This window comes from Ursus arctos, unplaced genomic scaffold (assembly GCF_023065955.2).
Source record: "Ursus arctos isolate Adak ecotype North America unplaced genomic scaffold, UrsArc2.0 scaffold_28, whole genome shotgun sequence".
Taxonomy (NCBI): domain Eukaryota; kingdom Metazoa; phylum Chordata; class Mammalia; order Carnivora; family Ursidae; genus Ursus; species Ursus arctos.
The window spans coordinates 5202114-5219276 of record NW_026622963.1 but is presented as its reverse complement, the minus strand read 5'-3'; the positions used below and the strand labels follow the sequence as shown (position 1 = coordinate 5219276).

At 38.1% G+C, this 17163-nt stretch overlaps 2 protein-coding genes across 4 annotated transcripts in view; one reads left to right on the top strand and one right to left on the bottom strand.

Annotated features, from left to right (window-relative positions):
• Nucleotides 1–17163, bottom strand: part of GLCE (glucuronic acid epimerase) — a 109533-nt gene that overhangs the window by 63218 nt on the left and 29152 nt on the right. Inside the window, exon 2 of one of the 3 annotated variants that reach the window (XM_057303630.1) lies at nucleotides 9954–11460. The exons of the other annotated variants lie outside the window; for them this stretch is intronic. Within the exon in view, the coding sequence (XP_057159613.1) occupies nucleotides 9954–9955 (2 nt within the window). The 5' untranslated portion in view covers nucleotides 9956–11460. The remainder of the gene's footprint in view (nucleotides 1–9953; nucleotides 11461–17163) is intronic. 3 annotated transcript variants of the gene reach the window in all.
• LOC125283078 (peptidyl-prolyl cis-trans isomerase A-like) lies at nucleotides 169–7219 on the top strand. The gene has a single exon (XM_048222018.2). It carries the CDS (start codon nucleotides 3183–3185, stop codon nucleotides 3618–3620), a length of 438 nt encoding a protein of 145 aa, XP_048077975.1. The 5' UTR covers nucleotides 169–3182; the 3' UTR covers nucleotides 3621–7219.

Sequence of the window (17163 nt, the reverse complement as noted above, 5' to 3'; positions counted from 1 at the left end):
TACTCTGCAGGAATAAAAAGGAGTGAACTACTTGATTCATAAGACAACATGGAGAAATCTTAAATGCACTTGGCTAAGTGAGAAGTCAGATCCAAAAAATTACATATTATATGACTGCATGCATATGACACATTGGAAAAGGCAAAACAACATGAAAAGAAAAGAGATTAGTGGTTGTTGGGGATTGGGGATGTGGGAATGGCTAACTACAAAGCAGGTGTGTGAACTGAGGTGTGGGATGGGCAGTCCTATGAGACTGAGCCCTTAACCTATGGAATCTGATACTATCTCCAGGTAGATGGTGTCAGAACTTAGTGCAATTTTGTGATTTATAACAAATACATATTTGGTCATTCAGATGACCAAAACACATTTTTCATATATATTTGGACTTCATCCATGGTTCCTGGCTCACTGTTCACAAAACCCTTGGAACTTCCTGAGCAATAAGAGAAAAGGGGAACATCCTTTGTTATATTTGGTCTCTTGGCCTCAGTTCCTATAATCACTTCAGAGACCTAAAGGTGAAATGGGTATCTTGTTAACTTGTAACAAGCCCCTTTCCACCACAACTGGGTTTTCGTTAATGAGGTAACTTACAGAAAGTAACTAAGTAAGGACAGAGGCTGGTTTCTGGAAGAACCAAACATGTGATTAGGAGGTTGGAAATTTAGTTCCACCTCCTGAACCTCCAGATACCAATGGCCAATGATTTAATCAGTCATGTTTATGTAATGAAGCCTCCGTAAAAATACAACAGGAAGGGTTTCAGAGCACTTCTAGGTGGTGAATACATGGGCATTTGGAGAGAAGTATGCTCGTAGAGGGCATGGAAGTTCTGCACCCTTTTCTCACACCTTGCCCTAGGCATTTCTTCCATCTGGCTGTTTCTAAGTTATCTACTTTTTAAATAAGCCAATAATCTAGTAAGTTAAATGTATGAGTTCTATAAGCCACTCTAGCAAATTAATCAAACCCAAAGAGGGGGTCACTGGAACTTCTGATAAACAGCTGGTAGGTCAGAATCACTGATGACGATCTGGGCTTACAACTGGTATATGAACTGAGGTATGGAGGGTGTAGTCATATGGGACTGAGCCTTTAATCGATACTACCTCTGGGTAGATGGTGTCAGAATTTAGTTGAATTGTAGGACACCCAGCTGGTGTCCGAGAATTGCTTGTTGCTGTGGGGAACTCTTCTGCCCTCTCCACATGCACACATACACAGGTTATAACTCGGTCCAGAACCTTTTAACAGGAGAATATTCAGAGTGATGAAACTGTCTGTATGGTACTGGGATAGTGGATAATGACCCTATCTGTGCATTTGTCAAAACCCACAGAACTGTACATTGCAAAAAGTGAACGTTGATGTATGCAAATTTTTAAAAATCAACTAAGATGCTAGGGAAGCTTTAAGATAGGATGCAGTGTGTGACAAATGAATCTGACTGCATTGCAAATGAATGGCAAAACCCCACTGAAGAGGTTAGAAGGAAAACGAGCTGACCTAAGAAACTCTGGAAAACAATGTTTTAAATGAAAACTTTAAGGCTAAATACAAAAGGACCCATACATAAACACTGGACTCTAGTTGATAAATTTATTTCTCATGGGAGTAATGATTAATTCTAAATTTACTTTTTACATGTATACTGGGGTGGAACAAATAAGTTAATAAGCCAGGTTTCTCATTCTCAGAGAAGTTAGAAGTTAAGCAAAAAGGAGAAGACTAGAATGAACCTTATGGTACTGGAGCAGAGTCACAGACGTTGGTATGAATTTAACATATATACTGTTTAAAATATAATACAGATGGATAAATACAGAAACAATTATAATGTGTACAGACACACAGATTAGCATACAGTATATAATTTCCACCTTCATCCTCTGAAAAGGCCTATAAATAGTGACATCCCAATAGTAAGGAGTACACCTACCACCCAGGCACTGGTCTCTGAACACAATTCTCCAATACAAGAAACGAGAGCTCAGAGAAATGACTGATTCTAGGAATAGAGTGGAGAAAATACAAGATGAGTCTGGAGCATCTTGTAGTGCCAGAAATCAAGGCAGTACCCAAAAAAATGTCAAAGGGATAAAGGACTCAACAATCAAATAATTTTAGCAACAAAACAAGTAACATAGCATTCATTGGATTACAAGCCAATGTATAAAAGTATACATAATGATCTAAATGAACAAATTAACTAATGAATGAAAGGTAAGGGACAAACTTCCTTATGGAAGAATTCCTAATAATATATGTAGACAGACCCTTATTCATAAAATGAAACCGTCACCCCACCTCCTTGAGTGCAGGCTAGAATTAGTGATTCACTTCCAAAGAACAGACAACGGAAAGACAAAAATAATAACTTTACAGTGTAGAAACCTAGCAAACACTGCCTTAACCAAGTGATATTATCATATACTCCCTGATAAAATGTGACGAGAAGGGTACTTCACTATCATACCTTTGATATTCTTCCCTAAAACCCTTAACCTCAGTCTAATCAGGAGAAAACATCAGATAAACACAAATTGAGGGACATCCTCCAAAATACCTACTAGTATTAATACTCAAAATGATCAAAGGCATGAAAAACAAGGAAACACTAACAAACTGCCACAAACCATAGGATACTAAGGAGACTTAATAAATGCAATGTGGAATCCTTGGAACAGAAAAAGGAGACAAGTGGAAAATCTGAGTTTAGAATTTGGAATTTGGTTAACACTAAGGTACCAATGTTGGTTTCTTCACTTTGATAAATGTATTTGGTTTTGGGTTTATAAGATGTTATCACTATGGGAAGCTGGGCGAGGGACATACAGGGATTCTCTGTATTATCTTTGCAACTTTCCTACAAATCTAAAATTATTCCAAAATAAAGTTTCTATTATTTTAAAAAATGGACCAAAGACTTGGACAGACCCAAAAAGAATACATGTATTAACAAAAAGGCACGTGACAAAGTGTTTGATATCGTTAATTATTAGGAAAATGCAATTTAAAATCATTATCAGATATCATTCCAAATCTATTAGAATGGCTGTAATTAAAAAGAATGACCACTTGCAGATGCCTCTGCCCCAGAGCTGCCTTGTGCCCACCCAGCTGTGGTCATCCCATTGTGTTCTTAGATATCACTATGGACAGTGAGAGCTCTGGCCATGTCTCCTTCAAGCTGTTTGCAGACAGAGCTTCAAACACAGCAGAACTTTTGTGTTCTGAGCAGTGGGGAGAAAGGATTTGGTTATAAAGGTGCCTGCTTTCATGGGATTATTCCAGGATTTACATGGCAGAATGGTGACTTCATATGCCATAATGGCACTGGCAGCAAGTCCAACTATGGGGAGAAATTTGATGATGAGAATTTCATCCTGAAGCACACAGGTCCTAGCCTCTTATCCATGACAAATGCTAGACCCCACACAAATGGTTCCCTGTTTTTCATGTGCACTGCCAAGACTGAGTGGTTGGACAGCAAGTATGTGTTCTTTGGCAAGGTGAAAGAGGGCATGAATATTGTAAAAGCCACAGAGCACTTTGGGGCCAGGAATGGCAAGACCAGCAAGATGATCACCATTACTGACTTTGGACAAATCTAATAAATTTCACTTGTGTTTTATCGTTAACTACCAGACCATTCCTTCTGTAGCTCAAAAGAGCACCCTTTCACCTCCACCTGTTTGAAACATCCTATAACTTTGTGCTCTTGCTGCAATTCTATAGGTTTCATGTTTTCCTTACTCCCCTCCAAGTCTAGACGGATTACAGTTAACTTTATGATTATGAAATAAAAACTAAACAAACAGAAGAATGACCATGCCAAATACTGGCAAATAGGCAGAACAAGTATAACTATTACACATTGCTGATGGGAATACAAAGTGGTACAACCAATTTAGAAAACAGTTTGGCAATTTCTTATTAAGTAAAATTATACAATTACCAATAATCTCACTACTATGTATTTACCCAAGAGTAATGAAAACTCGCATTCACAAAATCCAACAAACGTTTATAACATCTCTATTCAAAATAGCTACAAACTTGAAACAACTCAAAGTCTTTCAATGAATTAAGGGATAAACTGCGGTACATCCATACAATCAAATACTACTCTGCAATAAAAAGGAATGAAATAATGATATACAAAACAACTTAGGTGATATCTTAAGGCACTATGCTGAGCAAATGCATGTGTATCTAACTCAAATAGCTAAATACTCTATGATCCCATTTAGTGGCCATTTTTGAAAAGACAATACTAAATGACAAAGTGTTTGCCAGGAGTCATGGGTGAGGTAGAGAGAGTACAACTACAAAGGGAGAGCATAAAGGAGTTTTATGAACTGATGGAACTATTTGGATATCTGGATACTGACTGTGATGACAGTTATGAGAAAATCTACACATGTTAAAGTTCATCAACTGTACACACACAAAGTCAATTTTACTGCATGTTCATTAAAAAAATTAATTTCTGATACTTAAACAAATAACCTTTAAGTCATCAAGATTTTTCCAGGATATTTAGTTTGGATTTTACAGTCTATAAAAATCCTCTTGTTTATTCTGGCTACTTTTAAGATAGAACGAATGACAAATTTCTCAGCTCAATCCTAACATACAGAATCACTGGGGTATCAATAGCCTAACAGTCAGTTATTTAGTCAGTGTGTCACCTGCAAAGGAGTCTAATCTAACAATCACAGTCCCACCTAATTGAAGAGTAAATCCTGACATGTGCTTTAATAGCATCATAAAAGAACTTTCATTGATTTAAAAAAAAAAAAGAATACTGATTTATAGCCAGAGAATTCCAGGGAGGGAAAAAAATGTGATTAACTCTACTTCAAATGCATTGAGAACATTCTAAAAATTGGAGAGTAAAACATAATCATCCGTTTCCACCTTTATTATCAGGGGAAAATTAATTGCTTTACTTGAATAAGAAGGTGCAGCACGGATGTAAATCAGGTAACACAATATTTCAGAATTCTACTCTTCTGCAAGAGTTTTACCTCAACTAATAAAGTACTACTATAAGCTTCTGTTACACTATACATACACATAGCACAAAACATTCAAATCATATACTACAACAATTGGTTTAAATTTAAAAATCTAAGTAGAAAGTCACTACCTTTCCTGAAAACACCTTTATTATTATTATTTAATCCACCTGATTCCTAGGTTTATCTTAGGTGTTGTTTTTTAAAATCATATTCAGGCAACTATTTTATTTAAATAAAACTCACTGGTTACTTGTTTTTAAAGCATACAATTGTTCTCAGTTGTGCTAGGAAATTTAGCAACAATTTTACATTGCTATACTTTATTTAAAAGAATCGAAGATTTTTTTATAAAGCCAATCTCCAACTGCACTAATTTCAAATGAAAACAAAAACCTCTGTAAGGAACAGTTTTTGCCTTAAGGCTTTTTGTTTTCCTAATATTACATTCAATTAGAAGTGAAATGGCCTGCTTCAAGAATTTAGGTTTATTTTCCCCAGAAACAACATATTTGGAAAAATATATGGCTTACATCTGAAACCGTATCCTCTCAAACTGAAGCCATTTGTATGTCACGGTAATAGTTCACTAAGGCCAGTTTCGTTTTAACACCCAGTAAAACAAGCGCCTACTGCAAATCAGTATGCTTATTCCTTCGTGTAATCTTCTCAGCAAATGTTCAATTTACTAAACAAAGGCTGCTTTAGTAATTCAAATCTGACGTCTAAAGATGCAAATGTTACCTGTCAAAAGCTTTCCATAAGTCAGTAAATTCCATCTCTCTGTGGCACTGCATGTATTTAAGTCACTGGCACATTTTAATGTCCAAAACCACAGAGGGGTTTTTTTCCCTTCTCTTTTTACAAAAATAAAAAAAACCTCAGTTATTTTCATTATTGTATTGTTATATTTCCAGCCTCCTTCAAAAGTTTCCATTTAATAAAAATTCTTGCATATGAACAAAATCCAACAGGATGCTACACTTTCCTAGACACTGAAGCTTTGAAAAAAAAAAAAAAAGCCCACAGAAATCAACATTATCTGTTAACACTTTCATGATTACAGTGCATTAAACCACCTCTATAAAATAAAAGTAGCTATCACCTTCCTTGACCCACATTAATATCACCGAAACTTAATTTAAGGACAATACCCATCTTAACATAAGCAAATGAAATGAATTTTTGATCCACTGTTCTAAAATTTCTTTTATCAGAAATGAAATTTCATATAAATATCCTTAGGCTACTTGTTTGGAGACATGAAGGGTCATATGGATAAGATATCATCCATAAATAATGTTAAACTTCCAAAGAATCATGAAGGAATTTTGGTTGGAGCTCTGTATGTACCGAAATTAAGAAGGTGCCCTAAGACCCCATTTGACATTTACGCTTTGGAGCTCAAACATGTGTAACAAATATATTTAACCACTTGCCAACTGTTCTGATAAAAAGTTCTGTGATGATCAAGTTTGATATTAATGCTGGTATATTATCTCTATGTCTCACATACTCATGCTTATTCCAACCCATAATTACTAAAGTTCCTCATTGCTGCTCTGGGATATTACATAGCCATCACTAAAAAAAATTAAGAACTGTCTTTAAAAGTCTTTGAACAATTGGTAAGAATCCTGTGGTTTTTCAGAAAAAACAGACTGACACTCAGCACACAGTGGGAACACAACAGGGAGCTGTATATGAAGAAGACAGCTCCAGGCATAGTTTATTTTATTTTAATTCATTCATTTATTTTTTCCCCATTATTTTAAAAGGCTATCCATCCACGGAAAAGCCACATTGAGAAGTTTATTTTAATGTGCTTCAGGGTTGGCAATTCTTCACTATCTATTGATGAATACAGGGCTTAAAGCAACTGCTGATTTTTTTTTTAATTGGGTAGGTACTTTCTGGCTTTCGAACTCAGGGGGAAAAAAGCAAAAGTGACAATTTATATGATGACAGCATTTGTAAAGCTGCCTCTGCACTTTAGAGTTTTAACTCAGAAAAGGAAGACGGAGTACATGATAATTCTTAAGGCCTTTTACAAAATTCTGCAACAGGTATCTGATTAAATCTTAACTTGTCATCTGAGTCTGGATTGAACTCAAAATTCCTCACTGCTTTTCGAGTAGAAAATATCAGAAAAGAGAGATAAGTCAAGTTCCTAACAATGCAAAGGAAAACCAAAGTAAGCCTTTTGAACAGTATCTGTTAAGCATCTAAGATGTAAAACACTGGTCTAGTGGTGGGATGCGGAAAGGGCCACAACAAAGAACACTAGTACCTGCTTTCAAAGAACTTAATGTAAATACAAAGTACATGAAGAATCCTTTATAATGCACTGCTCTGTTTTGTTTGCTCTTGTAAGAATGCTGCTATATACATTCAGGCAGGGCAGGGAATGTGTCTTGTCTTTTTTATTCCAATAGCCCCAGTGCCTATTGCAATGCCTGGCACAGTGTAAGTAATCAAAATTTATTTGTTGGACAAATGAAGACTTTCAACAGCTATGTCAATACTGACATTTGCTTTCCTTAACTCCAGGGACCTAGCCCCTTTGACAGACAGAACGGCCCTCCAAAGATGTCCTTGCTCCTTTCCCTCCTACGCCCAGCCTAGCTTTCCTTACATGGCAAAAAAGACTTTCAGTTATAATTAAGATTAAGGATGCTAAGATGGGGAAATTGGCCTAAATTATCCAAGTAGGTCCAATCTAGTCAACCACAAGAGTCCTTTAAAATGGAAGAGGAAGACAAAAGGTGGATCAGAGAGATGAGACAGAAGGAGGAGGAAATACCTTACGTGTAAAAGGGCCTTGACCTGTTGTTGCTGGCTTTTAAAATAGAGGAAAAAATGCCACGAGCCAAGGGATGAGGGTGGTCTTTAGGGTCTGAGAAGGGTCCTGATCTGACAACCAGCAAGGCAACTGGGATGTCAGCCCTACAACTGCAAGGAAAAGAACCCTACCCGCCGAAATCTTAATTTTAGCCCAGCTGGACCCTCGTGTTGTCCTACTGACCTAGAGAATGTAAGATAATAGATTACTGTTGTTTAAGCCACAAAGTCTGTAGTGATTTGCCACTGCAGCAATAAAAAACAAATGCACCCCCTATAACCTCTACCTGAATGTATAGCCTCTCGCCATCACCCTGACACTACTTCAGTCAAATATCTCAAATCCTTAAATGCTTTAATCTTATCACAATCTCCTATTAACTCTTCTACTTCATGCTGCTGGTACCTGTCATTATGACGGAAATATCTTGTTTAAAGGAAGGGATGTTTTGAAACAAAATGTGTGGTTTACCAACCCCAAATTCCATTTTCTAGTTACAGTGTTCAGTCAGCATCCTACCAAAGAGTGCATGACTGCCCTCACAGAATGGTTATAATAAAAGTGCAAATTTCACATTCTCTGCAACATGCAGTACCAAGGACATACACAGAAATGTGTTATTAAACAACCCAGTGTGTCAAATCCGGATTAACTTACTTTCAAAGGAAAAGCCTTTTGTTTTTAAATCTGGAACCATTTCTTTGCCTCTTTATATTTATACACTTGCTCTAAAATATTTTTAAAAACCTCATAAATAATCTGTTTAACAGTAATTAGAATTTTATCTAGTTAAAACAACAGCAGAGCATGCCACAACACAGATGGCAGAAGACTTTCTCCTTGCCTGATCAGTGTCAAAGAACTGTTCTCCTATTTCACGATTAAGAAGAATTCTGTTGCAGGCTATCTCATTTACAAAACACATGCTAGTGAGTGAAAGGACAGCTTTATTAAGAAAGTCTTTGTTCAGCAGAACTCTTGGCTATTTCTCAATGTAAAGATTTTTCTTACTGCTCAGATAAAACCTAGCCAAATATATGATTAAGGAATCAGAATGGACGGAAGTCTATACTATTGATCTCATTCTGGTTCCAAGTCCTTAAGCACACTCATTCCTTGTGGAGCAGGTTTCCAAACTTGGAGCTTTTAAAAATCTCAATGTTCAACTTACACCCCATACCAATGAACTCAGAATATCTGGGGATGGGACAGGCATAAGTATTTTTGAAGATCCCAAAGTGGTTCCAGTATGATTTATTATTAGCAGTGTGGCATGGTACAGTGCACTTTATGGAACTGGCAGCCTGGGATCTGGCACTGGCCCTGCCACCAGCAAGCCTGGGTACATCACTGACTGGGTGGCCATTTCCTCATCTATAAAAAGATAAGGCTGGGTAAGTTATTGCTAATATTGAAAATATTATGAGTCTAGGATGAGATTCCTTAGTTCCAAAGATTAAACTGCCTCAATTTTAAATGTCCCCCACCAAAATCCAAATCCATGACCTGATACTTTTTCCAGCCTATTAAGAGCTTATTTTTGTAAAAAAGGTTACTTCATAGTAGGGATCAAATTTAGCTATACTTCAACTGATACATCATTATGTCTATCCAGGTCATAAAGTAGTATATGGACTGGGAATGATGGGAAACTTGAATGATCTCAAAATACAGCTTGCTATTAGACTATTTCTTGAATTCCCATTAAATTATATATTACATGTATTCTGATTTTCCTAAGTAGCATTCCTGGTTTTATTTAGGTCACAGAAGCATAACATGATTTTAACTTTTCAGTACTGTTAACTTATTTCATAAAAGCAATGCATTAAGGACATGGGAAAATAGGGGTTGGGAGAACCCCTGAGTAGCAGTTGTGTTTGACAGTGCCAAGCTGAGTCCTCACCCTCACCAGTCCTCTCAGGAATGTATGCTACCAGAGATGAGGATGCTTGGGAAAAAAAAAAAAAAAAAAGCTAATCCATTCAACACATTAAGCACTTCATAGTACCAGGGTTTGGGGACTGGGGGGCACACTTCTAAAATGGACCTCCAATGATCCCTGCATTCATGGTACTCACATGCTTGTGTAATTCCTTATTCCCCTGAGTGTGGGCTGGGCCTAGTGACTTCCTTCTAAAGAAGAGAATAGGGAAAAAGTGAAGGAATGTCACTTCTGTGATTAGGTTAAAAAGATTATGATGTCATACTTGCTAGCACTCTCTTCTGCTGGTACTCTTTCTTGCCCTCTTGCTTACTTGCTCTGAGGGAGATACTCTGGAAAAGTCCACATGGCAAGAGATGGAGGGAGGCCTCTGACCAACAACCCAATGAGGAAATGAATCCTGCCAACAACCATGTGAGTGAGCTAGGAGGTGGATCCTTCCACAGTAAACTTTCAGATGAGACTGCAGGCCTGGTCAACCCACTGACTGTAGCCTTGTAAAAGACCCACCCAAGCCATTCCTATATTCCTGACCTACAGTGAGATAATGTGGTTTTGAGCTGCTAAGTTTTGAAGGCAATTTATTAGGCAGCAATAGATAATATAGGCATATAACAAGAAACAAAAACACTGCACTGAAGGAACCAAAAGTTGAGTAATGAGTAGGATCAAGGTATGAACAATCTAGTAATGGGTGAGAGACATATACATAAATGTAATAAAGTGTCTTAAGCACTCTGACAGAAGTACATATATGCAGGGTATAGTGGGGACATAAGAAAGGGTTTGTTTTTGGAAGGGCACAGGCAATGAAGTTCTTTAAAAGGGAGGATGTGAGTTATAAGCATGAAATACAACAGTCAGTTTGGAAAACTATACGTAATCTGAGGGCAGAGAGGATTATTAATCCTCCAACTTCAAAAATGTGCAAGCATTTATAGGTGGCATAAGAATCGAAGAGCTCTCTAGTATCGTATATAGTATAACTTTACTTATATTAGCAAACTCTCAACCTCCACTAGATTACAGAACATCATTTTATTAGGGAATAGTATCACTAATTATGAATAAATGGTCCATGCTCCAAGACAGGACTTAGCCAGGGCCAATCTTTCCACATGTATACGAGATCCCAATTTCCCTCCACCTATGCAAGAAAAATGCTCCAGCAATGACCTCTTCTCTCTACTGCGTTGTCAAATATTCCCTCTCTACTGGGTCATTCCCACCCCGTATTTAAAAGCAAAAATAAAACCCCCTCCCTTAATTCTATATGCCATATGTGTATAGCTCCCCCTTTATAATAAAATTTAAAAGTGTTGTCAATACTCACCATCTCATCTCCTCTTGAATCCCTGTCAACCAGGTTTTATTCTTCACCCTATTTGTCAAACTTCCCCTTAATAAAGCCAATAATGACTTCCACATTGCTAAATACAATCATCAATTCTCAGTTTTCCTCTTACTTTACCTATGAAAAGCAGCTAATACAAACAGTAACTCCTCCTGTAAAATATATGGCTCCCAGGACACCCAATTCTCCTGGTTTTCATCTTTCTTATTCTCTTGCTGGTTCACTTCTCTTCCCCCTAATTATAGAATGTTCGACTTCAGTCCTTGGACCTCTTCTCTCCTGTGTGATACTGTAATTTATAAAAAGAAATATATATTCAGTCTTCTCCGTTTCTGGCACAAAGCTCCTAAAACTCTCGGAATTTGGAATTTCCTAAGAGATGAGAACAATAAAGGTATCTTTTGTTATGTTAATGAGGTGACTTTTAGAAAGCACCAAAGAAGGGAGCTGGTTACCAGGAGGACCAACCCTGGATTCAGAGGGTTGAAACTTTCAATCCCACCCACTTGACCTCTGGAAAAGAAGAGGGCTGGGTCAGAAGCACAGGTTAACAACCTGGACTTGAGTCTGGCACCTGAGAGGGGGGTTAGTCTTGTGGGACCGAGCCCTTATCCTGTGGAATCTGATGCTATCTCTAGACAGATAGTTAGAATTGAGTTGAACTGTAGGACATCCAGGTGGTATCTCAAGAACTGCTTGGTGTAGGGGGAAAAAATGCACAGTCTGGAACTGGGTACAGAACAGTACTTCCCATCTACATTCAACTCTCTAGGTGGTCTCCTCCAACATGAGGGCTTTAAATACAATCTATAAACTGACAACTCCCCAAATTATTTACTGGTAGATAAACAGCCTTGTCTTCACCCCATAATTGTCTTCTAATACATCTGAACCGCCTACTCAACATTTTTTACTTGGAATTTAATAAGCATTTCTTAGCAGGTTCAAAACCAAACTCCTGGGGCACCTGGGTGGCTCAGTCGGTTAAGTGTCTGACTTCAGCTCAGGTCATATTCTCAGGGTCGTGGAATGAAGCCTGCATCAGGCTCCCCACTCCCTCTCCCTCTCTTTCTGCCCCTCTCCCCACTCATGCTTGCACTCTCTTTCTCTCTCACTCAAATAAATAAAATCTTTAAAAAAACAAAAACAAAAACCAAACTCATAATTAACCTCACCACCACCCAACCCACAAACTTGCTCCTCCTTCCACAGTCTTTCATCTCAGTAAATGATAACTATAAGCTTCTAATAGCTTAGGCCAAAACATGTATGTACTGTTAGCCCTGCTTTCCCTCTCCCTCTTATTTCTTATCAGCAAAAACTGTTGGCTTCACTTTTAAAATAGAATCCAACCATTTTTCATCATCTCCTCTGCTACCAAGCACACAAAGATTATTGCGATAGTCTCCTAAATTATCTATTTCTTCCTCAAAACCCCCAATCACCTACCTCTGGTGATAATTTAATTTAAAAAAAAAAAAGTCAGGCCATGTGATCACTCTGCTCAAAACTCTCTAATGGCCTCCTTTTCTCAGATTAAAAGGCAATATCCCCCTAAGTTCAATTAACTAGCTTGCCATTACTTCTCTGACCTCATCTAATACTTTCCCCCATGCTCACTCCACTCAGTCGCAATGGCCTCCTCCCTGTTCCTGGAACAGATGAGGCACACTTTCCTTAGGGCAGCTGAACTTGCTGTTACCTTGAGACAGGAATACTCTTCCCTGAGACAGCGGTTTGTATAGACTGCTCCTTCATATCTTTGTTCAATTGTTGCCTTCTTTCTCTGGCCTGCCCTCCACCAATCCCCATGCCTCCCAAGATCCCCCAACCCCTTTCCATCTCTTATTTTTCTCTACAGACCTACTGTTATCTGGCATACTACGTATCTTATCTATTATTTTCTGTCTCCCTTCACTAGAATGTAAGCTCTACAAGAACAGGAATTTTTGTCTATTTTCTTTACTGTTGTACACTGCTGTAGAACAGTGCCTCATAATAGTAGGCACTGTTATTAATATTTTTGTTCAATGAATGACTGAACCAACCAAGGGGATTCTCCCACTGATCCATTCTAATATTGTTAGGGGAATAATCTGAATAATTCCAAAGGTACCAAAATATTACATCCATATTTCAATCACTATGATTAAGTTCTGGCAGATTTAAGTCCCTAATTATATTCATATTGGGCTCACATTCGTTTGCATTCCCTTGGATGCATACTAATTATGTGCGGAAGAGTAGTACAGAATCATCTTAAACAAGGAGAACCCAGATTGATTTTTTTTTTTTTAAGATTTATTGATTTATTTTGGGGGGGGGGGGAGAGAAGGAGAGCAGAGGGAGACAGAATCTCAAGCAGATTCTGCACCAACCACAGAGACTGAGTCAGGGCTCCATTGCATGACCCCGAGATCACAACCTGAGCCAAAAACAAGAGTTGGACACTCAACAGAATGTGCCCCCCCGATTGATTTTTAAAAATAATTTCCCATAAGGACGCCTATGGAGGCTCAGTAGGTTAAGCATCTGCCTTCGGCTCAGGTCATAATCCTGGGACCCTGGGATTGAGCCCCTCGACAGGCTCCCTGCTCAGTGGGGAGCCTGCTTCTCCCTCTCCCTCTGTCTCTACCCTCCACTTGTGTTCTCTCTCTCCCTCTCTCAAATAAATAAAATCTTTAAAAAAAATTTTCTCTATAGATAATCCAAAGTGGAAAATTCATACACAATATTTCACAGAATATAACTGTTAAAATTTGCAAAGTCTAGGAGTAGAGGAGAGGTTTAGTAAAAATTTCAATCTTTGGGGGTCCCTGGGTGGCTCAGTCGGTTGGGCGTCTGCCTTCAGCACCATGATCCCAGGGTCCTGGGATCGAGCCCTGCGTCAAGCTCCCTGCTCAGCAGGAGCTTGCTTCTCCCTCCGTCCTCGTGTGCTCTCTCTTGCTATCTCTGTCACTATCTGTCTCCCTCTCTCAAATAAATAAATAAAATCTTTTAAAAAATTTTTCAATCAAATTTTACTAGTACAAAAAAAACGACTTTAAGATTTTATAAATTTTTTCATAGGTCATTTATAACCTTTGCCTAATACAATATCATGTATTCACCATCTATACTCCAACTTACATTTTCCTTTTTCTAAACTATCAGTGATAAAATAAATGAACTATTTAGACAAAACTAACAGATTCTCAAAGAACAGGATTTGATTGAGCTGAGATAAAATAATTTTATAACTATATTTTTATATTTGTTTTACACATTTTCCAAAATGCTTTCACATCTATGATCTTCATACTGATATGTACAATAGGCAAGCAGATACTATCACACGCTCCCCCCACCTCCCACATACTTACACACACTTTACAGATGGAAAAAAAATGAGTCTTAAAGAGATTAACTGACTTGCTCAGGGGTACAAAGCTATATAAGTGGTTCAACCTGGACTGTAACCAAGTTCTTTCCAATCCAAGTCTACTGTTTTCTATCACAACGTATTACCTCACCCAGTGATTAAAGAAAGGTACCACTGCCTATGTACAAAACTTGACTGTAAAAGCGTCTTCCTTCAGGATTGGATTATTTTGACATTCCAACCTATTATAAAATGCTTTGCAGATGGTACAGATGTGCTAACACTCTCACAGGAAAAAAATGGAGAAAAAGCCCAAGAAGTCAATAAAATCGAGTAAAGAAAACTCAGTATCCAAAGCAGTAGTAACATGAGATTAATGGTTAGTCTCTGCACATAAAATCGATGTTTTTGAACCGTTCAACTACCAAACAGATACTTAATACCACTGCAGCCAAAAGAAGCTATTTAACAAAACCCATTCCAGGCAAAAATCACTTATTACTGCTAGAACTCATACTAGGTCCCTATCTGAATAACCCTGGAAATCTGGAATGAAAATAAGAATGAATTATTTTTGCCCTTCTCCCCTAAGGCTTAACTCAGGTTTAGATTAACAAATGGCTCCATATCTCATTTCATCTGGACTTCCTCCTGGTCTCCTCTCATATTCTAAGATGAGGAGAGAGACGGATTCCTTTATCATTCCATCTGTACCCTAAAGCAATACAAAAGTGGGTCAAGAGTTGAACTCAAAAAGAGTACATTCCGTGTGAGATTAAAAGCTTTGTTCTTCCTATCATCAGAATGTAATTGTGTGTCTCTGACCCATATTAAAAGTTCTCCTAGCAGAAATCTAGGTTCATTTCTGAAGCCAAGTCAGGCTTACTTGGGACTCTCAAACTGCAAATATGGCTGCCAGCCCACTGAGCAATAGCACATAGGAATTGATAGAACCTGGTCTACGCAGGGAGAGCCATTCATTTCTAGGGCCAGAAAAGACAACCTAAAAATAGGTAATACTTCACTACACACGGTTTGGTTCTATGAAACAGTATTTGCTACCACAGATACTCTTTTGTTGCTTCCATTTTTCAGCAAGTACCTAGGGACTGACATGTTACATCAGACTTTATTTGCAGTTCCTTCGAGAAAATAAATGGCTGGAGAGAAGTTAAAATAATTTAATATGATGATAAAAAAAAGACTTAAAACTTCTCTAAAGGAAATACGTGATGCAGTTAATAGTGGTTTGGGATCAATGCCCTAAGTAATGAAAATAATCTTTGTCTGGAATATCCCCTGCAAAGTCTGAAATAGAGTAAGACAAGCAAGGTGCCTGGGGCATAATATTTAAGGAGGCTCTGACTCTATAGGCAGTTCAAGTGCAGGATTGGTACCTGAGAGTGAGTGCTTCCCAAATTTTGTATCGTAGGTGCCCCAGTGCCTCACCAATTCAAAGCCCTGATCCACTGTGATATATATTCATCAATAAAATATATATTCATCAAATATACATATTTATCCACTGTGATATATAAATGTATACATGTTCATCGAGGGCACAGTGGAAGATTCCATGGCTTTAAGAAGTACCTAAGCAGAATCTGAAGTTTGAAATCCTGATCACATTCATCATGACTATCTTCTGAATATAATAAGAAAAGGAGAGGCTTGACATTTTGCACATATTCTGAAAAATGACAATTGCACATATCCTTAGAAAAGGAAAAGCTTATAGTGTAAGTGGAAAAGTTTAGTGTTTATAGAGATTTCCACTTTGAACATGAAAGACAAAGAAGGTCTGGAACTATTGTTCTGCCTAAACAACTACAAACTAGACAAAATATAGGAAACAACTGTTTTCAAACACTGAATAAAGGCGACACCAGACTGTGATCCCAGACTACTGCTCTCAAAGGGCAATAAGTCAGAGAAACCTCTAGTTTTCCACTTGGAGGTTATTTCCAGGCAATGGTACAGAGAAGGATAACCCCAAAAGAATCCAGCACTATTGCTGAGTTAAAAAGACACAGATCAAAGTTTAGAGAGGCCAAGGCAGCTAGAATTTTGTGTGTGGGTGCAGGATACAGACTAACTGAGAGGAGAGATCTACCATAAAGAAAGAGGTCCAAAAAAATGACTGAGGGTCCTATTGGATCTTTGGCTGAATACAATTTGTGCATGTAGAAAGTGAAACCGCAAGAGGCCAGGCAAAATCAAAATTAACCTCTAAGGAAAGAGTATTACCAGGAAGCTGTTAGATAAAAATTGTCAGAGCTCACAAAGGGCCAGGAATTGTTAAAGTTTCCCCTATCCAAAGTGAAAAGATCTTGCTGAACATGGAAGCCAACAGTGACCCCAGAAGGGCCATGCCTTAGAAGTGAAGTTAAATTAGTCCCACTACGGGGGCGCCTGGGTGGCTCAGTTGGTTAAGCACCTGCCTGCGGCTCAGGTAACGATCCCAGGGTCCTGGAATAGGGCCCTGCATCAGGCCCTGCATCGGGCTCCCCGCTTAGTGGGGGTCTGCTTCTCCTTCTCCCTCTGTGCTCTCTCTCAAGTAAATAAATAAAGTACTTTAAAAAATAAAAATAAAAAAATGAATTAGTCCTACCGTAAAGGCAATTCTGGGTT

Excerpts from the sequence above, each read along its gene's own strand:
- LOC125283078 (XM_048222018.2), top strand. The coding sequence starts at position 3,183 with ATGTCTCCTTCAAGCTGTTTGCAGACAGAGCTTCAAACACAGCAGAAC.